This window comes from Boleophthalmus pectinirostris, unplaced genomic scaffold, assembly GCF_026225935.1.
Source record: "Boleophthalmus pectinirostris isolate CB_2022bp ecotype Guang Dong unplaced genomic scaffold, ASM2622593v1 HiC_scaffold_10, whole genome shotgun sequence".
Taxonomy (NCBI): Eukaryota; Metazoa; Chordata; class Actinopteri; order Gobiiformes; family Gobiidae; genus Boleophthalmus; species Boleophthalmus pectinirostris.
The window spans coordinates 18,404,059-18,421,186 of NW_026570971.1; the positions used below are offsets into that span (position 1 = coordinate 18,404,059).

The 17,128-nt window shown below is 37.8% G+C and overlaps 1 protein-coding gene across 1 annotated transcript; it reads left to right on the forward strand.

The window, feature by feature from the left end:
- The first annotated feature begins 5,077 nt into the window (after positions 1-5,077).
- Positions 5,078-17,085, forward strand: zgc:136872 (uncharacterized protein LOC678524 homolog). The gene is given in 38 exon segments (XM_055155063.1): positions 5,078-5,314; positions 5,390-5,459; positions 5,535-5,653; positions 5,713-5,846; positions 5,925-6,099; positions 6,175-6,240; positions 6,321-6,406; positions 6,490-6,564; positions 6,632-6,792; positions 7,062-7,237; positions 7,575-7,777; positions 8,218-8,257; positions 8,324-8,392; positions 8,479-8,536; positions 8,598-8,659; positions 8,773-8,841; positions 8,910-8,988; positions 9,340-9,456; positions 9,527-9,579; positions 10,490-10,735; positions 12,043-12,112; positions 12,205-12,320; positions 12,403-12,536; positions 12,615-12,789; positions 13,186-13,260; positions 13,348-13,433; positions 13,627-13,701; positions 13,779-13,939; positions 14,135-14,588; positions 14,672-14,717; positions 14,832-14,894; positions 15,123-15,180; positions 15,253-15,314; positions 15,385-15,453; positions 15,524-15,602; positions 15,978-16,094; positions 16,733-16,785; positions 16,862-17,085. Coding segments are annotated over 38 exon segments (4,215 nt in total). The 3' UTR covers positions 16,889-17,085.
- The last annotated feature ends 43 nt before the right edge of the window (positions 17,086-17,128 follow it).

Below are 17,128 nucleotides of genomic sequence, written 5' to 3' on the forward strand. Positions count from 1 at the left end.
TTTTATTTTGTTTTGCTTGTTATTTTGTTTTTTTTTTGCTTTTTGTTTTTATTTTGTTTTATTTTGTTTTGCTTTTTGTTTTTTGTTTTGCTTTGTTTTATTTTGTTTTGCTCTGTTTTGTTTTGCTTCAGTTTTGCTTCGGGTTTTGGGGTTTTGTTTTGCATTTTCAATATTGTGTACTCGTTCTCTCACTGTAGTGTTTTACTGTTTGCTGATTTTTATGGACGTAGCTACTTTTAAACCACTTAAATCTGTCTTTTAAAATAGAAAGAAATAAAGATTTGTGCAAATGATGGAACCTGGCTCTCTCTCTTAATGATATGCTTACCTGTGGGCCTTACATTTAGATTTAATTTCCCCAAACTAGCTTTGGGGTGGCGTTGTTGCAGCAACTCACCATAAAACTTAACATTTCCCGGAGTGTTGAACCCCTCGGTTGCCACATCAGGATAGCACTGTGCATTGCCTAAATAAAGACCTTTTACTCAGATCTATGTATTTTTTCCAGTCTACACCTCCTGGATCCTCAAAGAGCACCTGCCTAACGCTTGATTTGACCCTCTGATGCACTCACTCTTCAAGTTTTTCTATTTTACTACTTCTGTAAATGTTTGTTTTATGGCAGTTCAGGTTTTGATGAAATGTTGAGTTATGAAATTAATGACTGAATAGACTAAATGACTTACAACGTGTACTACTATTCACCACTAAAATACAACAAAAATTCAACTCTGAAAATACAAACGTTACACAAGCTAAATTAGGCTCAATAGAGAGACATGGTGCACTTGTTTGTACTCTAAATTGACTGTTTTTATGACTGAAAGTGGTTGGTTTGTGTGAATCTAGACACACTTCCTGTGTTTGTCAAGACCATAAGCACAGTTTAAATACGGGAAGTACCCCAACTACAATCACAGGAAATAGGGTAAGGCACTCCTCCCCCAGTACATGCATTCTGTTAGTATAGAGAAAATGTCACTAACGGCTCATGGTAAACAATAATGCTGCAATAATGCTGTCATTAACATTGGGATAAGTGTAATAGATGAAACAAGTGTGACAAAAAAAAAAAAAAAAGTAAAAATGAATGAAATAATATCTTGTCTAATACTAGTTGACACTAGACAAGGTGGGTGAGCTGTCTTGCCTAACACAACAGAACTTGGCTGGGTGAGAATTGATGCTTCAACCTTTGGGTTGAGGGGATTACTGCTTTAACCACTGAACCACTGTGGTGTAATGAACTGATTTAATGTAAAAAAAAAAAAAAAAATCATTGACAAATGAGGACCACATACTGCCATCTGCTGGATTTAACTGGGTAATGGGCAATTTTTTACTAAACTGCAGGGCACACTTTCCTTCATTAAGGACAGACATTAAAAAAATTGTAATAAATGTATTTGTATGATATATATTTCTTGAAATTAAATACACATAAGTGTGCAAAATGTGAAAAGTAGTGAAAGTACGCTTTTGAGCACTACTATTTACTATAATTACTAGTACCTATGAGTACTGCCTTATAATATAACCTAATACAACTTACTGCCCTCCCATGGTACTATTTTTGGATGTTTTCTTCTGTCTTCTGTCCAGAAAAAAAAAAAAAATTAAAAAAGAGGAATAATACTGGTAAATTACAAACTCAAAAGAGAACATAGAAAATAAAAATAATGTCTCCTTATTCTTTGTAAGTAACTTTCTACCTTATAATTACTACGTGTTTTAAAACATACTGTCATAAAAAGACAGAAAACGCACACCAAGATTCCTGCAGAGGTGCAAATGCAAGGAGTAGCCAGATCAGGGTGAAAAAATGCATAGCACACTCGGTTGGCCGATGTCCAAATACTATTTTATTAACAAAATAACGTTTCGGCAAAAAAAGCCTTCATCAGATATTTTTCTTGTCTTGGACCACAGCACACAAAATGGTTGCCAGCTTTCTTAAAGTGGACTACCCTATTATTCCTACTTTCCATATATTGCCAAAAATACACAAAAGCCTTGAAAATCCACCAGGGAGACCAATTGTAGCCAGTATTGGCTCACTTACATCTAATCTGTCTATTTTTATTGATAGTATTATCAGACCTGCAGCTGAAGCTTTGCCTTCCTTCATAAAGGATACAGGTCATATGATAAATTTTGTTGAATCTATAGACTGTGTCTCCAATGAAGAGGAATGGTATTTGGTATCTTTTGATATAAACACTATGTACACCTCCATTCCACATGATGGGGGTATTGAGGCAATGAAACATTATGTGACCAAATTGAACATTGAGGTCCCCTCTTTGAATTCTATTCTGGATATGGCGTGGCTTATATTGAAAAACAACTATTGGGTTTTTCAGGACACTTTTTACATTCAAAAACACGGAGTACCTATGGGTAGCCCTTTCTCACCATCCTTCTGTAACTTATACATGGGTCTGTTTGAGGAAAAGTTTATCTATCATGATAATGAATTCAAAGAAAACATATGTCTATGGAAGAGATATTTGGACGACATTTTTTCTTGTTCAAAGGTACTAAATTGAGACTTGAGTCATTTTTTGCTTATCTGAACTCGCGCTCCTCATATATATCTTTTACCATGGATTATGATCAACAGCGCTTGAGTTTTTTGGACTTGTGGATCATCAGAGAGGGTAATCAGCTGTACACGGACTTATATAAAAAGCCTACAGCTCGAAATTCTTTACTTAGAGCTGACTCTCAACATCCACTTCCATTGAAAAAGAGTCTCTCATACAGCCAATTTTGTAGGCTTAAAAGAATATGCCACAAAACTGATGACTTTGAAAGAAATTTAAGTAATATGATGACAAACTTTGAACAAAGGGGTTATAAGAAATCTATTTTAAATGATGCTGCCACTAAAGTTAAAGGAAAACCTAGATCTGATTTTCTGAGGGTCAACCCTCCAAAAAATGCCAATAAGCGGATTATATTTTCTACTGGATACTCAAAACCCGCAGAACAACTTAAAAACATCATAACTAAACATTGGCATATACTAAAAACTGACCCTTCATTGGGTGTGGCTTTCAAAGAGCACCCCCTAGTGGTGTATAAAAGAGGAAGAAACCTTGGAGATAGACTTGTGCACTCCTACCTTCCTCCTAATCAAACCACATCATGCCAAACTATACTGACTCCTATTCCTGATGGAAATCGTCGTTGTGGTGGGTGCAGTCAGTGTAACTATACATATCGCTGCAACAGTTTTAAGCACCCTCACACTGGTAAAGAAATAACGATCAAAGGAATTATATCCTGTAATACCAAATCTGTGATTTATATGATCACCTGCCCCTGTGGTAAAGCTTATGTGGGTAAAACCAGCAGGGCTTTAAAAACACGGATTGCAGAGCAGAGGAGTACAATCAGATGTAAAAACATGAACTATCCTGTGGCGGCTCATTTTGTTGATTTTAACCATCCTATCTCTTCCTTAAGATATATTGGCATTGAACATGTGGAACTGCCCCCTAGAGGTGGTAATCCTGTCAAAAAGAGAGCACTTCTGGATTCACCATCTTAAAACTCTTACTCCTCATGGACTGAATGTGGAGTTTGATTTAAGATGTTTTTTGTGATAGACAAACTATTTCTGTATTTTATAAAATGTTTTTTTTATGTAAACTGTTGTTTCTTGTTGTAGAATGGGCTGAACTCACTGGGTGACCTCACTTTGGGACCTCCCATTCATTGAGTGGGTATATGGGCACCTGGGCTGGCAACCATTTTCTGTGCTGTGGTCCAAGACAAGAAAAATATCTGATGAAGGCTTTTTTTGCTGAAACGTTATTTTGTTAATAAAATAGTATTTGGACATCGGCCAACCGAGTGTGCTATGCATTTTTTCACCTTAAAACATACTGTCAACAATAATTATCTATCTATCACAGGTGCAGGAACAAAAATATAGCTTTAATAGTTACACACACATGCTGTGTTTGTTTTCTGGCCTTACCTGTCATTCTGGTTAATCATTGATAAGTTACCATTTCATTTGGTATCAGGCAGAATGAAATTATTGACTTTGATTAATGTTTAACACAAATAAATAAATAAAGTATGCTACCAACTAATGTGTTGAGTAAAAAATTAAGTATCTCTTAATGATAAATAAGAGATTTTCTGGACTATAGACCAAGGTTTATTCTTGTTACAACAGATATGGACAGAGCCCAGACCTGCCCTGGACACAGACCGACAGCCTGTCCTCCAGCAGCATGTCCTTACTCTATTTGATCGCTAATCTTACAAAGCACCATGTTCATATAGCCTGAGATGACTGGAGGACATACATTTCAAAGTGAGAAGGTGATGACTCCTACTGAGGTGTTGCCAGGTGTGCTTGAACTGATTTGCATACATACTCACAAGCATGTGTCACTTTATGATGGATTAGTGAGCAAAGGCTAACAGAAGTATTTACCTTCAAGGATCTTTCTAACAAACCAAACGAGTTTTAGTTACAAGAAAAATGTGTTTCTAAAAGATCTAACTAATCACCATTTTAATTTAATCAGTCATAATCCATATTTTCCTGTGGTGCTCTGGTCTCAGGTAAGAATTCACATTCATTTACACAAAGACAGATTGAGAGAAATCTTTCCACAAAATAAATTTCCATCACAAATCAATGCAAAATTACACCAGAACTATGATGACAGGATGAAATGTGTGTTGAACAGGTACCGCTTTATGGGACTTAACCCCTGCACTATGTGGTTAGTTGACATATTCTAGCTGAGAAAGTATAAAGATCAACAGAGCTGATTGATATTGCCCTGGGTGTTTACACATGACACAAGTTTAACAAGAGAGCTCAGTCGTACCTGCCGCACTTGGTCACTGTGCTCCCATAGCCAACGCCTGAGGTAAGACCTGAGGTAAGTGTATGTTAATAAGTATATGAGTTATGAGTACAGTGTCTTATCAGGACTAAACAATTCAGAGGCAATATCTGCTCTGTGCTTTCAGTCCGGCAGAATAAAACCTTTCATTTAATTTGCCTTTGCTTTTTTTTTTTTTTTTTTTTTTTTTTGCAGGTGCCATGCCTGCCCCTGGTGTCTGTCTGAACATAATTGAAGCTCGTCAAAAACAAAATGGATATGGAAGTGTGTCACTCCCGAGCCAGTTCAACAAACAGGACTACAATCAACTGAAACAACACTGTCTGAAAAACAATGTCAGGTTTGTGGACAAGACCTTCCCCCCTGACCTGCACACTATTGGTCAGGGGGTACTTAATCCAGATGTCCTGCGGCGAGTGGAATGGCATAGACCTACAGTAAGGATAATAATCAAATGAAATAATGCAGGACTAAGTTAGTGTTTTGAGTGTGTTATTTTTGCATCTTTTCAGGTAATGTGTCCTAACCCAAGTCTAATTGTAGATGGGTTTTCTCGGTTTGACTTTGGACAAGGAATATTAGGTACAACTTTGGAAATCGTCATGTAACGTACTATTTCATGTAATCAGTTATTGAAATAGTCACCCTTGTGTTCAGGTAACTGCTGGTTTCTTGCTGCTATTGGATCACTGACATTTCAAGATCAGATATTTAAGCAGGTGGTCCCACTGGAACAGAGCTTTGACAATGACTACTGTGGAATCTTTCATTTTAGGGTAAGCTCATCATTGTTTTATATCTTATAGCCCCTGTCTAATGCATGTCTATTCTTCAGTTCTGGAGGTTTGGCAGATGGATAGATGTGGTGATTGATGACAAACTACCCACACTGAACGGAAGACTGATCTTTGTGCATTCTAAATGTGTAAATGAGTTCTGGCCAGCTTTGCTGGAGAAAGCCTATGCCAAGTACGTGTCAGTGCAAAGTGGCCTGTTTTGTCTTGTTGAGGGGTACTATGTGTTTTACCAGTGTGTGATGTGTGGCAGGGTGTGTGGTTCATATGCTGACATGAAGGCGGGGATCCCTGCTGAAGCCCTGGTGGATTTCACTGGAGGTGTTCACTTGTGTTTCCAGCTCTCTGAGCCCCCTCCAGACCTGTGGGAGCTCATGTGCCGAGCAGGCAAATACACATCACTAATGAGCTGTGGCACAGCGCCAGGGGTAACTGCCTCTCCCAGCCATTAGAGGGGTACTTGTATCATGTCATACACTATATGTTATATGTTTATGTCTTAGGAGAACAAAGTTCTGCCCACTGGACTGGTCCAAGGACATGCCTATTCTGTAACTGGAGTAAAACAGGTGATCCATAGATTCAACTCCAAAACCTTCAGTTTAAATTGACCAATTAAAACCCTTCTCTGTTGGTGTCTGTTGACCAGGTCCAAAGCCAAGGAAAACCAGTCCAGCTTGTGCGTTTGTGGAACCCCTGGGGAAGAGTGGAGTGGAATGGAGACTGGAGTGATCTGTAAGAAAAGGGCTCTCAAAAGAACCTTCAAAATCTGTTCCACAACTTAATATTGTACTCAAGTTGTGTTGTTCCTCCATAAGGTCTCCACTGTGGAGGACTGTGAGCTCCCAGGACCGTGACCTCTGCCATTTAGTGGCTGATAATGGGGAATTTTGGTGAGCATACAAATATGCACATATAGTTATGCATGTGTCAACTTGTGTATGTGTGTGTTGTCTATAGGATGACCTTCCAGGAGTTCTGTCGGTTGTACACTGACCTGGACATCTGCTCTCCAAGCCCAGCATTCCTGGATGGTTGTCCATCCAGTCACTGGACCAGCCAGATGTATGAGAGCAAATGGGTGGCCGGGACCACGGCAGGTGGATGCAGAAACTATAAAGGTTCATACAACAATATGATTAATAACATAAACGCAGACACAATATCATCATTACATGTCGTATTAAGTAATTTCTGTGCCATTCAAAGACTGTATAATTAACTATGTTTGCTGTGAACTTGTAAAGGGAATCAAAAACATTAACCTGAGTTTCATAGATCTCATAACCCTGAATTACAAGGTTGCTGTTGCATCATCAGGAACACAGAACAGCTGAGTGTCTCCTCAAGTGTGTTTTTCTATTTTTATTTGTTTGTATTTACTTTACAGAGACATTTTGGACTAATCCTCAGTACCATGTCAAGGTTGACAAAGACAAGAATTTGAAAGGTGATGAGAAGAACATCCTGGTGTCTCTAATGCAGGTGCCTGACAAAAGAAACAGACGCCGTGTCCAGAACTTCCACATTGGATTTTCAGTATTTGAGGTATTTACTATAATATGTGTTTCTTGAACAACATCCTTAAGCTGAAATGAATAAAGCTTTGTTGGTCCATTTTTGCTGAGACATTGTTTGTTGAGACTGTAACTGGAAGGTCATAAAAAGATATTGATCTACCTTGGACTGTAAAATCCAAGCGAGAGATCTGCAGTTAAAACACATAAAACATGACTCAAGAAAATAACTTTTTTTTTTTTTGCTGTTACATGCTCATCATTTAATGTGGGAATTCTTCAATCTACAATTCACCCAAGATGACAGAAAGTGTAAGGGATCCAGTCACTTTACATGTACAACTTGTCTGCACATTGGTTTAATCCCAATATCTTTACAGCACAAGTCAATAAGAGGAAAGCTGCCTGCCTCCTTTTTCAACAGTAAAGCTCCGATTTTTCAAACAATGACATTTATGAATGCACGAGAGGTCATGGAGTTATTTTCACTGAAGCCTGGAGAATATGTCATTGTACCCTCAACATTCAAACCCGATGAAACTGCCTCCTTCATGCTGACCATTTGCTCCAAAGCACAAATCCACAGCTGGTATGAAATTATTATTATGTGTTTTTGATGAGATGTGATAATACTCTACTTACTCTATTTTTGTTTTTGAAATCCCTCAGTCGTCCAGGTAGGATCCATAGCAAAGGAGAAATTCAATTTTGTCAACTGGACAACAGTTTTTGACTGAATATTTTTTGCAGCTCATCAAAGCTGCTTCTTCAGAAATGTATCTGGTCAAAATACCTTTGTCCAGTTAACAAAATTGAATTTCTCTAAGTACTCTGATTACTGAACACCATAATCTCTCAATTTTGAACCACTAATATAAACCTGTGTTGTTAACAGTTAATGTCTGATAATTGATGTGTGTGTCACATTGATATGTGTGGAATTCACCTTGCTGTGCAAGGTAAGTCATAGCCTAGATATCACTGACATAAAAATGTTTCCTTGTTTCCCTGTCATGTGTAACACTACAGTGAGAATTCCACAGATTTTCAAAATGAAGAGATTCAAAAGGTACGTATGCCTCTGCTTTATGAATACTTTCATTTACAGACTATATCACTGTAGTCTAATTTACAGGTCAAGGTTGTCCGTGACGCACATGAAATTGAAAACTGGAAACAAATATTCCACCAGTACGCTGATAAGGTACAAATAACTTATACCTCACACAAGGCTACAACTGTATTTTTTAGAAAGTTTTTCACTAAATCTCTCTGTCATTTTATCTTTAGGATGGAGAAGTAGATGCTGAACAACTCCAGAAACTTCTAAATGCTAAAATATTTGATGGTGTGTATGGCTATGATCAAGTCTTATAATACACTTAACTGATTGAGTTTGTATTTTATAGGAAATATTAAACCTGGGAGTTTCAGCATTGAGGCCTGTCGCAGCATGGTGGCACTCATGGATGTATCCTGCTTATCTTACCTTTTTTTTCATTTAGTGATGACTTGGTCACAATTTCCAATTTTAAGTAAGGTCCAAAAAAAAAAAAAAAGTTACATATCCTTGATGTTTTGTAGACATCGATCACGGGCAAGTTAAACAGTGAAGAATTTATTAGATTGTGGAAAAAGGCTACACAATACAAAGTACAGTACAGTATGATGTCTCTTAAATCAGTTGTTTAAAGTTAATAGCCATTTTGTGTTTTCATCAGGAAATTTTCTTTCAAATGGATGTATCAAAAACTGGAACATTGTCGCTGAGTGAGCTGAGGAATGCTATGGTGGTATCAGGTACAAACCATCATGTATGAGGTCTTTTATATGCAAGAAAAAAAACAAAAAAAAAACAATAGGAGCTGGTTGAAAGGATCCAAATGATTCTAGTGAAGGTTTATGGAGTTTAAAAACACAGTGGGGCACTTCCTGTATTACCAACAAAACACAACTTAGATATGTTTTTACTGAGGAAACATTATACATAGATCAGAAAAAATGTTTATATGGGCTCTTTAAATTCTACCTCAGCTCAGTATGTAAGCCTTCCTGTCCACACTTACTAACCAGTCAGACTTGTTTTTATTTTCTGTGGGATTATGCGTGAGCAGAAATAATTTGAGTCTTTTCGTGTGTTGTTTGTGTCAGGTACAAAGGTGAGTGACAGCATGCTTAACCTGATGGCTGTGCGTTATGGTGCCTCCTCCGGTCACATGAGCCTTGAGAGCTTCATAATCTTAAGCCTCCGACTCCAGTGCATGTCCAGTATGTAAACCTGCATCATAATTATACTAATCTTATCACATATTTGCTAATACCATTTAAATATTGATAGAAATCTACCATAAGCTGTGTCACGGGGATGTGATGGTTCTTGGTGAATCTGAAGTGAGTGTTTTTAAATGATTAACAGAATGCATTTGTTCGTGTTTACATGTATATTTACATATACCTTTTTGTTTCCAGTGGATGCACCTTTGCATGTACACCTAACCAGAGGGCACCCAGAACTCACAAGTGTGGAACCATGGAGATTTTGATTCTAACATCTGCGCTAAATCAATTATTTAGCATCTGTGTTAAATGTAATTACACACATTTTAATGTTCTGTCTTCTTTTTTGTGTATCATTACATTGTCTAGACTCATTGTAATCTCAATTTAGCCAATTTTTGATGTATGTTTTATTGGACCAGACTCAAAAATGAAACATTTTATAAATTAAAGGCCTGTTCATAAGTTCAAAAGTAAAATTGCAGCACCCTCACAACATTCATGACAACAGGCATTATCCATTTTTTTTTCTGGTAAAAACATTCAGTTTTAGTAAGTTTTAATAAAAACTTGTTTTCCAAAGTATTTGTTAAAGAAGCCATCATTGAAATGAAAAGTGCAAAGAGAAGTCAAGTCGTGGGTGTAGCACTGCCATTTATCAATCTGCACCCATTCTCAAAGGTCATTTTCACTCTTCTAGTACAGTAATGTTTAAATGTCAGCAACTGTGAGCATTCACTGTGGGGGAGGACACGTCTTGACTTGAGGTTTTAGGAATTTACAGACAGAAGATTTGCATTTGCAAAATCTCAATAATCTCTGAAACTTGTTGTGCCTCTTCGTGTCTTTAGAGGCAGTGTTATTATATCTGGTGCCTGAACATGTAAAGGTCATGCACATGCACACACTTGTTTCTATATAAAGGATTTAGATTTTGGAATCCACCCACTTTTTGGGAAGGTAAATGTCAAGTCCTAAAACGTCATACTCACTGTGCGCTGTTGACTCAGGACGACACTGACAGCACAGTACCATGCCGCTATCAGGTGTATGCCAGAGCATCTTAAATGCAAGGCACTCTAAAAATGGCTATGGAAGCCTGGATACCCCTGAGAAGTTCCTCAACCAGGATTATCAGCAGCTCAAGCAGTACTGCCTGATCAGGATGGTCCGCTACATCGATGACATGTTTCCCCCAGACAGGAGATCCATCGGACCCACCATCCTTAACTCTGCAGACCTGACCAAAGTGCAGTGGCTCAGACCTCAAGTGAGTCTATGACAAAGGGTAATGCATAGTAGGGGTGTCAAATTATCGCGTTAATTGCGATTAATTAATTACAGTCATATTTAGCGCGTTATGTTTTTTAATCGCGTTAATCTCATTTTTAATCTCTAACTTTACTGTTTCTGTATGTGAGTTACTTTATTATAAAATCTGTTTTATGTGTTGTTGGGACAACAACACACACACACACACACACACAAAAAAACACATTAATTATTTTTTTATTTCGGTAATTCCACTCAATGCCGGAAACCCACAACAAAACGCGCGCAGTAACAGCGATGTAAACGTCATGTTAACGTTTGCGGCGTCAGTCGCACAATGGACGAGGTCGAAGAGCCAGTAGAACAGAGGCAGCAGTGCACAGGTAAAAACACATTCGTGTCTTGGAAATTATTCTCCCGACATGAAATATAAAAGAAAATAACAAATATAAAATCGCCTGCAACTTAAATGTCACTGGTGAAAACAACCTGCATAGACTCATGATGTCTGCACTACTGTCCTATAGTGACCTGCCACATGAGGGGACACGAACACAAACACACACAAATACACACAAACACACACAAACACAATCACACACCTTCATCATCGTCATTAACCTGAGAACGCGCGGACCACGTTTCTTTCCGTAGTTACTGCGCGGACACCGACGTGCTCCCGTGCGCCGCGTCCGTTTTCTCGCGTACGCTGCGTAAACCGCGCTTCCTCCTGTGCGCCTCTAAACCAGAACTAACACCAAGACTAAAACCGGGACTAACCCAGTCCAGGACTAAACCAGTACTAAACCAGGACTAAACCAGAACTAAAACCAGGACTAAAACCAGTGATCTCATATATAAAGCATTTCTCTATCAATAATATTTTTAATATGGTTAAGGAAAGACTGGACTTTTTATTGTCTTTAAGTAGACAAAAGTTATTATGTTCAGATTTCCTAGTCTTTGCTACTTTACAGCAAACTGTTTCTTATTCATGGAGACTTGGGCTCAACAGTCAATTTGGAGAGATTTGTTAAACAATAAATGACTTTATAAAGTCACTTTTTTTGTTCTATATCAGTCTTTTGATCTGCCACAATAATGTAATAATGAATTTAAATGAAAATACCTCAACTTGAAGGCTTTTCTCAGCATTTTTTAGGTGAGATTAAAAAGAGATTAATTAGATTAATTAATTACAGATCATAATTAATTAATCTCTCAATTTTTTTAATCGCATGACAGCACTAATGCATAGTACAGAAAATCCTAGATTATTTACACATTTCTATATTGCTGTTTCAGAAAATTGTTCCAAATCCATCTTTTATTGTTGATGGAATCTCCAGGTTTGACTTTGGCCAAGGCATACTGGGTAAGTATGTAATCATTTATGTGCTGAGAAATAGGATGACAATGTAGTTATATATGTAGTAATATTTAGTCAAAATTACACATTCTTCTTAGGGAATTGCTGGTTTCTGGCATCCATTGGAGCGCTGACATTCCAGAAGAACATCCTGGCTCAGGTTATCCCAGATCAGACATTTGATGAGGACTACTGCGGTCTGTTCCACTTCAGGGTAAAAATCATTTGTTTATAACTTTGCTTCAATGCAATGCAATGCAAAATACTGATACAAATCTTTTTCTGGTGCCTCTCAGTTTTGGAGATTTGGGCGGTGGGTGGATGTTGTTATTGATGACAAACTCCCCACAATCAATGGCAGACTTATCTTTGTCCACTCCAAAGACCCCACAGAGTTCTGGCCCGCTTTGTTAGAAAAAGCCTATGCTAAGTATGGTGCATGTTTGTTTTGCTAATTTAATATTTATTTCAGAGAGCTGTAACTGGAATCACCTTGTGTCTATGTCAGAGTGTGCGGCTCCTACTCAGACATGAATGCAGGGACCCCGGCTGAGGCTCTGGTGGATTTCACTGGTGGAGTTCACATGTGTGTGCAGCTGTCCAATCCTCCTCCAAACCTGTGGGAGCTCATGTGCCGTGCGGGAAAGTCCAAGTCTCTGATGGGATGTGGCACTCCACCAGGGGTAAACATAGTCACTCCTACTGAAGCCTAAATACAGTGAGAATACAAACTAAATATAGACATAGATCATAAGAGCAAATATGTATAGCAATACTCATACAAGTAAATTAAACAAAAGCAGGGACACCAGTTTCAACATAATGGGGGAAAAAAAAAAAGTATTTTACTTGGGGATCTAATCCAAACAATCTGTTAAACCTGTCCAAAGGGTTTGTGACTAAATTCTCTCCTCTTTTTACATTAAGATGATAGATGAAGCCAAAAATAGCATGGTAATGCATTGCTAATGGTTTGTGGTCAGAAAGGGTGCGGTACTATGTTTGTGTACAAATGGCACATTTTACAAACACCAACCTCCACTACTTTGTTCTGTTATGAATGAGTCCCTGTTCTACAGGCAACATCTGAGAACACGGTCCTGCCAAATGGACTGGTGGAGGGACATGCCTATGCGGTGACAGGGGTCAGAGAGGTATGTAGAAGTATGTAGACTACTTTTAAATATATCTTCTGTTAATAGCACTAGCAGTTATATCTTGTATGTTTATCAATTCATTAGATGATGATCCGGAAGCAGCTTGTGAAGCTGGTACGTTTGTGGAACCCTTGGGGCACAGGAGAATGGAAAGGAGACTGGAGTGATCAGTAAGAACAAGAAGAGCAAAATAGAGATTTCCTTCAGAGCTATATAAAGATGTTTAACACAAGAGTAACACATTTTCCAAGATTGAGAAGATTAACCTACACTGAGCTGAACCAGTTGGACAGGCTGCACTCACATGAATGAACTGCAAATTGTGGTGTATGATATACAAATATTCTTCCAATACCTGTGTAGGTCATCTCTCTGGCAAATGGTGAGCCCTCAAGACCGTGACATGTGCCTTGCTGTAATTGATGATGGAGAGTTTTGGTAAACATTAAATTTGAATATTAAAACAACTACTACCATAATAGTAGAACTAATGATGAACCCCCCTGCTGTGGAAGGATGACTTTGGAGGACTTCTGTAGGTTCTACTCAGACCTGGACATCTGCTGCCTGTGTCCAGACTTTCTGGATGGGAGCTCCTCTTGTCATTGGAAAAGTTCCTTCTATGAGGGTCGATGGGTCGCAGGCACCACTGCAGGAGGGTGCATGAACAACAGAGGTACTGTTACAATCACACTCTCCAAAGTAAAGTACAGTTTTACTAAAATGTATCTTTATGTTGTAAAACAATATATGATAAGCTGCGTTTGGTAAGTGTTAGCTCAGCTCACCATGCTACTGTTTACCCATAATTAGTACTTTGAATGGGCCACCTTATTTAACTATATAGTAGTAAAAGTCTTCTGTTTTGCAGATAGCTTCTGGACAAATCCACAGTATCGTGTGAAGATTGAGGGGCTGTCTGACAAATGTGCTGCAAACCAAGGAGAAAAGAATATGCTGGTTTCACTCATGCAAAAACCTGATAAAAGGAACAGGCGACTTGTAAAAAACCTACACATTGGATTCAGCATTTTTGCAGTGCCCGATGCAGAGTAACTATTCATAAAAAGATAATCCACAAAAATATCACTAAATGTCTTCTCTTTGATGTTCTAGTACATGGGAGTTGAAGGGAAGTTTCCAGGTTCTTTCTTCACCACAAACAAACCAGTGGCTCAGACCAAAACATACATGAATGCTCGAGAGGTGATGGAGTTTGTGATGCTAATGCCTGGAGAGTACCTCATTGTACCGTCTACATTTAACCCCAATGAGACTGCTTCTTTTCTGCTGACCATCGTCTCCAAGGCCGAGACCCACGTCCAGTCAGTTATTTAAACTCAAACGCATAAAAAATCTAAGTAATACGAGGCACACTAATGCATATGTTGTATTTGTTTCTTGGCAGTGAAAGCTCCAATAGCCACAATCACAATCATGTGGAGGGTGAAGAGGTCAGAAAACTGTTCATATATATTGCTTAACTTTATTCATTTGAATCTAATAATTAAACTGATTTTAATTCTACATTTTAACTGAAATAATATAAATAATATTATATTTCCCAGCATTCAGAACGTGGAACAATTGACGAAAACAAGAGAACAATATTCCGACAGTTTTCTGACCAGGTAAGATCAGAGAGAGTCCTTTTAGATTTAAAACAACAGCGTTTCAACATTAAAACTGGCAACTCAAATGAGACATTTACCTTGAATCCGCAAACACATATATCAATATTATGAAATTTAAAATGTAAATCTTACATACAGCTATATTATTTGCTACATTATACCAAAAAAATACATATATATACTAATAATAACCCTGTATTCTGTGGTTGTTTTTTTTGTTTTTAGTATGAGGAGGTGGACGCAGAGCACCTCCAGATGCTTCTGAATGAAAACATCCTCAAAGGTATAAAACGTAAAAACAATTTTCCGATCTCCCAGAAATAACAACAGCAATTTATGTCATCCACTTCTCCAGGAGACTTGAAATCTGGGGGCTTCAGTGTGGATGCCTGTCGCAGCATGGTCGCTCTCTTGGATGTATCCTTTTGAATGCAAACAAAAAAATAAGCTGGATTTCTCTTATATTCTGCCTTGACATAATAACAAGACATCTATAACTGGTAAACTGAATAGTGAGGAATTTGTTTGTTTATGGAGGAAAATCACTACATTCAAGGTAAAAAGAAAAAAGTGCGAGCAAATTTGATCACAGTTAAGTTCATAACAGATATACTGTGTTCAATCAGGACATTTTCTACCGCACTGATGTTTCAAGGACTGGGACCTTGTCTATGAGTGAGCTGAGGAATGCTGTCACGGCTATAGGTAATCTTTTAATTACCGTAAAGTCAAGGGGTGGAAAGTAACTCATTCCAAATACCCATGTTACTGCAATTTAAAAGATTGCAGTAGAAGACTAGTTGTACTTTTTGAGTAAATGGAAAACTAAATTACAAATATATGTTTAAAAATTGACTTAAATTTGCAATAGGCCACCACTGGTAACACCACCACTTCCACTCTTCATTCTAGATTTAGTTTGTTTTTAGATAAAACTCTAGAATAGACATAATACACTGACTGACATAATACACTGAGGACTTATTTGCCACATCTTACTAAAACAAGCACTACAATAAGATAACTTGAGAAATTTGATCCAGAGAGCAAAGATCTGCCCTGTGTATGTGTACGTTTCAGGAGTGAGGGTGAGTGATGACATGCTCAACCTGTTGGCCGTGCGCTATGGAGCCTCTACGGGTCACATGAGTCTGGAAAATTTCATCAGCCTGGCCCTTCGTTACGAGTGCATGTCCAGTGAGTAGTCCAAGCATGTAATAACAGGGGTATGTGTGCCCCCTGGTGGCAACCGAAGTCTATTTCAGGGTATTGAATTTGAAGGCCAGTCAAAATCAGATAACTATAATCAAATATTTCTACATTTAAATATTATACTTGGCTTGTATTTAAATGCAAACAAAAATGTGATCATCAAAAGTACCTGGTGCGGAAAACAAAGTACAATGGATTTTTAAAAATGTTTAAAATAACTCAAGCTTTAACATTTTCTTCTTTTTGGTTGTTGCCACATTATGTCCTTCTTGCATAATTTTCCTTGTCAAAACCTGCATATCAGATGGGGAAATTAGATTACTCACATGTAGATGTAGGCTATTAGTAATTTGATCATTCAAGACATCAGATAATGATTGGATTTTTGGTGTACAATGTGCATGTAACACTGTTGTCACACTTGTAAATGCAGCTGAGAGGCAGGAGTCATATAAACCCATTTACTGTGTTGTCTTTAAGTATCCAAGATGCAGTTTTTTGAGTCTAATTATTTATATAAGTGACATGATCTACCCCCCTTCTCCCTTTCAGAATGTTGTGATGTTGTTTGAAAATTAGCAGATGTGAGCCTAACCTTTTTTTCTCCATTTCCTTTTTTCTAGAAATTTTCAGTAAGTTGTGCAATGGGATGACAATGACACTCCGAGAGTCAGAGGTGAGAAACGTAATAGATTTGATTATATTAGTTACTTTTATGTTAATGTTTTCCCCTTAAATTATCTTTTTTGCAGTGGCTGTATGTCTCCATGTACACATAATGGGCATACTTTCTTTGTGGTGAATTCCATAACGCAGCTATACCTTGCAGTTTGCCTGGAGCCGTGATCATAAACCACAAACGCAAAAAGGCCCTGCAGAATGTGACATGTTATAACATTTTTAACTATATGCTTTAAGCCATATTCTTTCTTTGGTACTATGTCTTTATATGAGCCAGACACATACCACACTTTATACACACGTATATTTGCAATAAAGTTTAATTTGAAAGGAAAGTA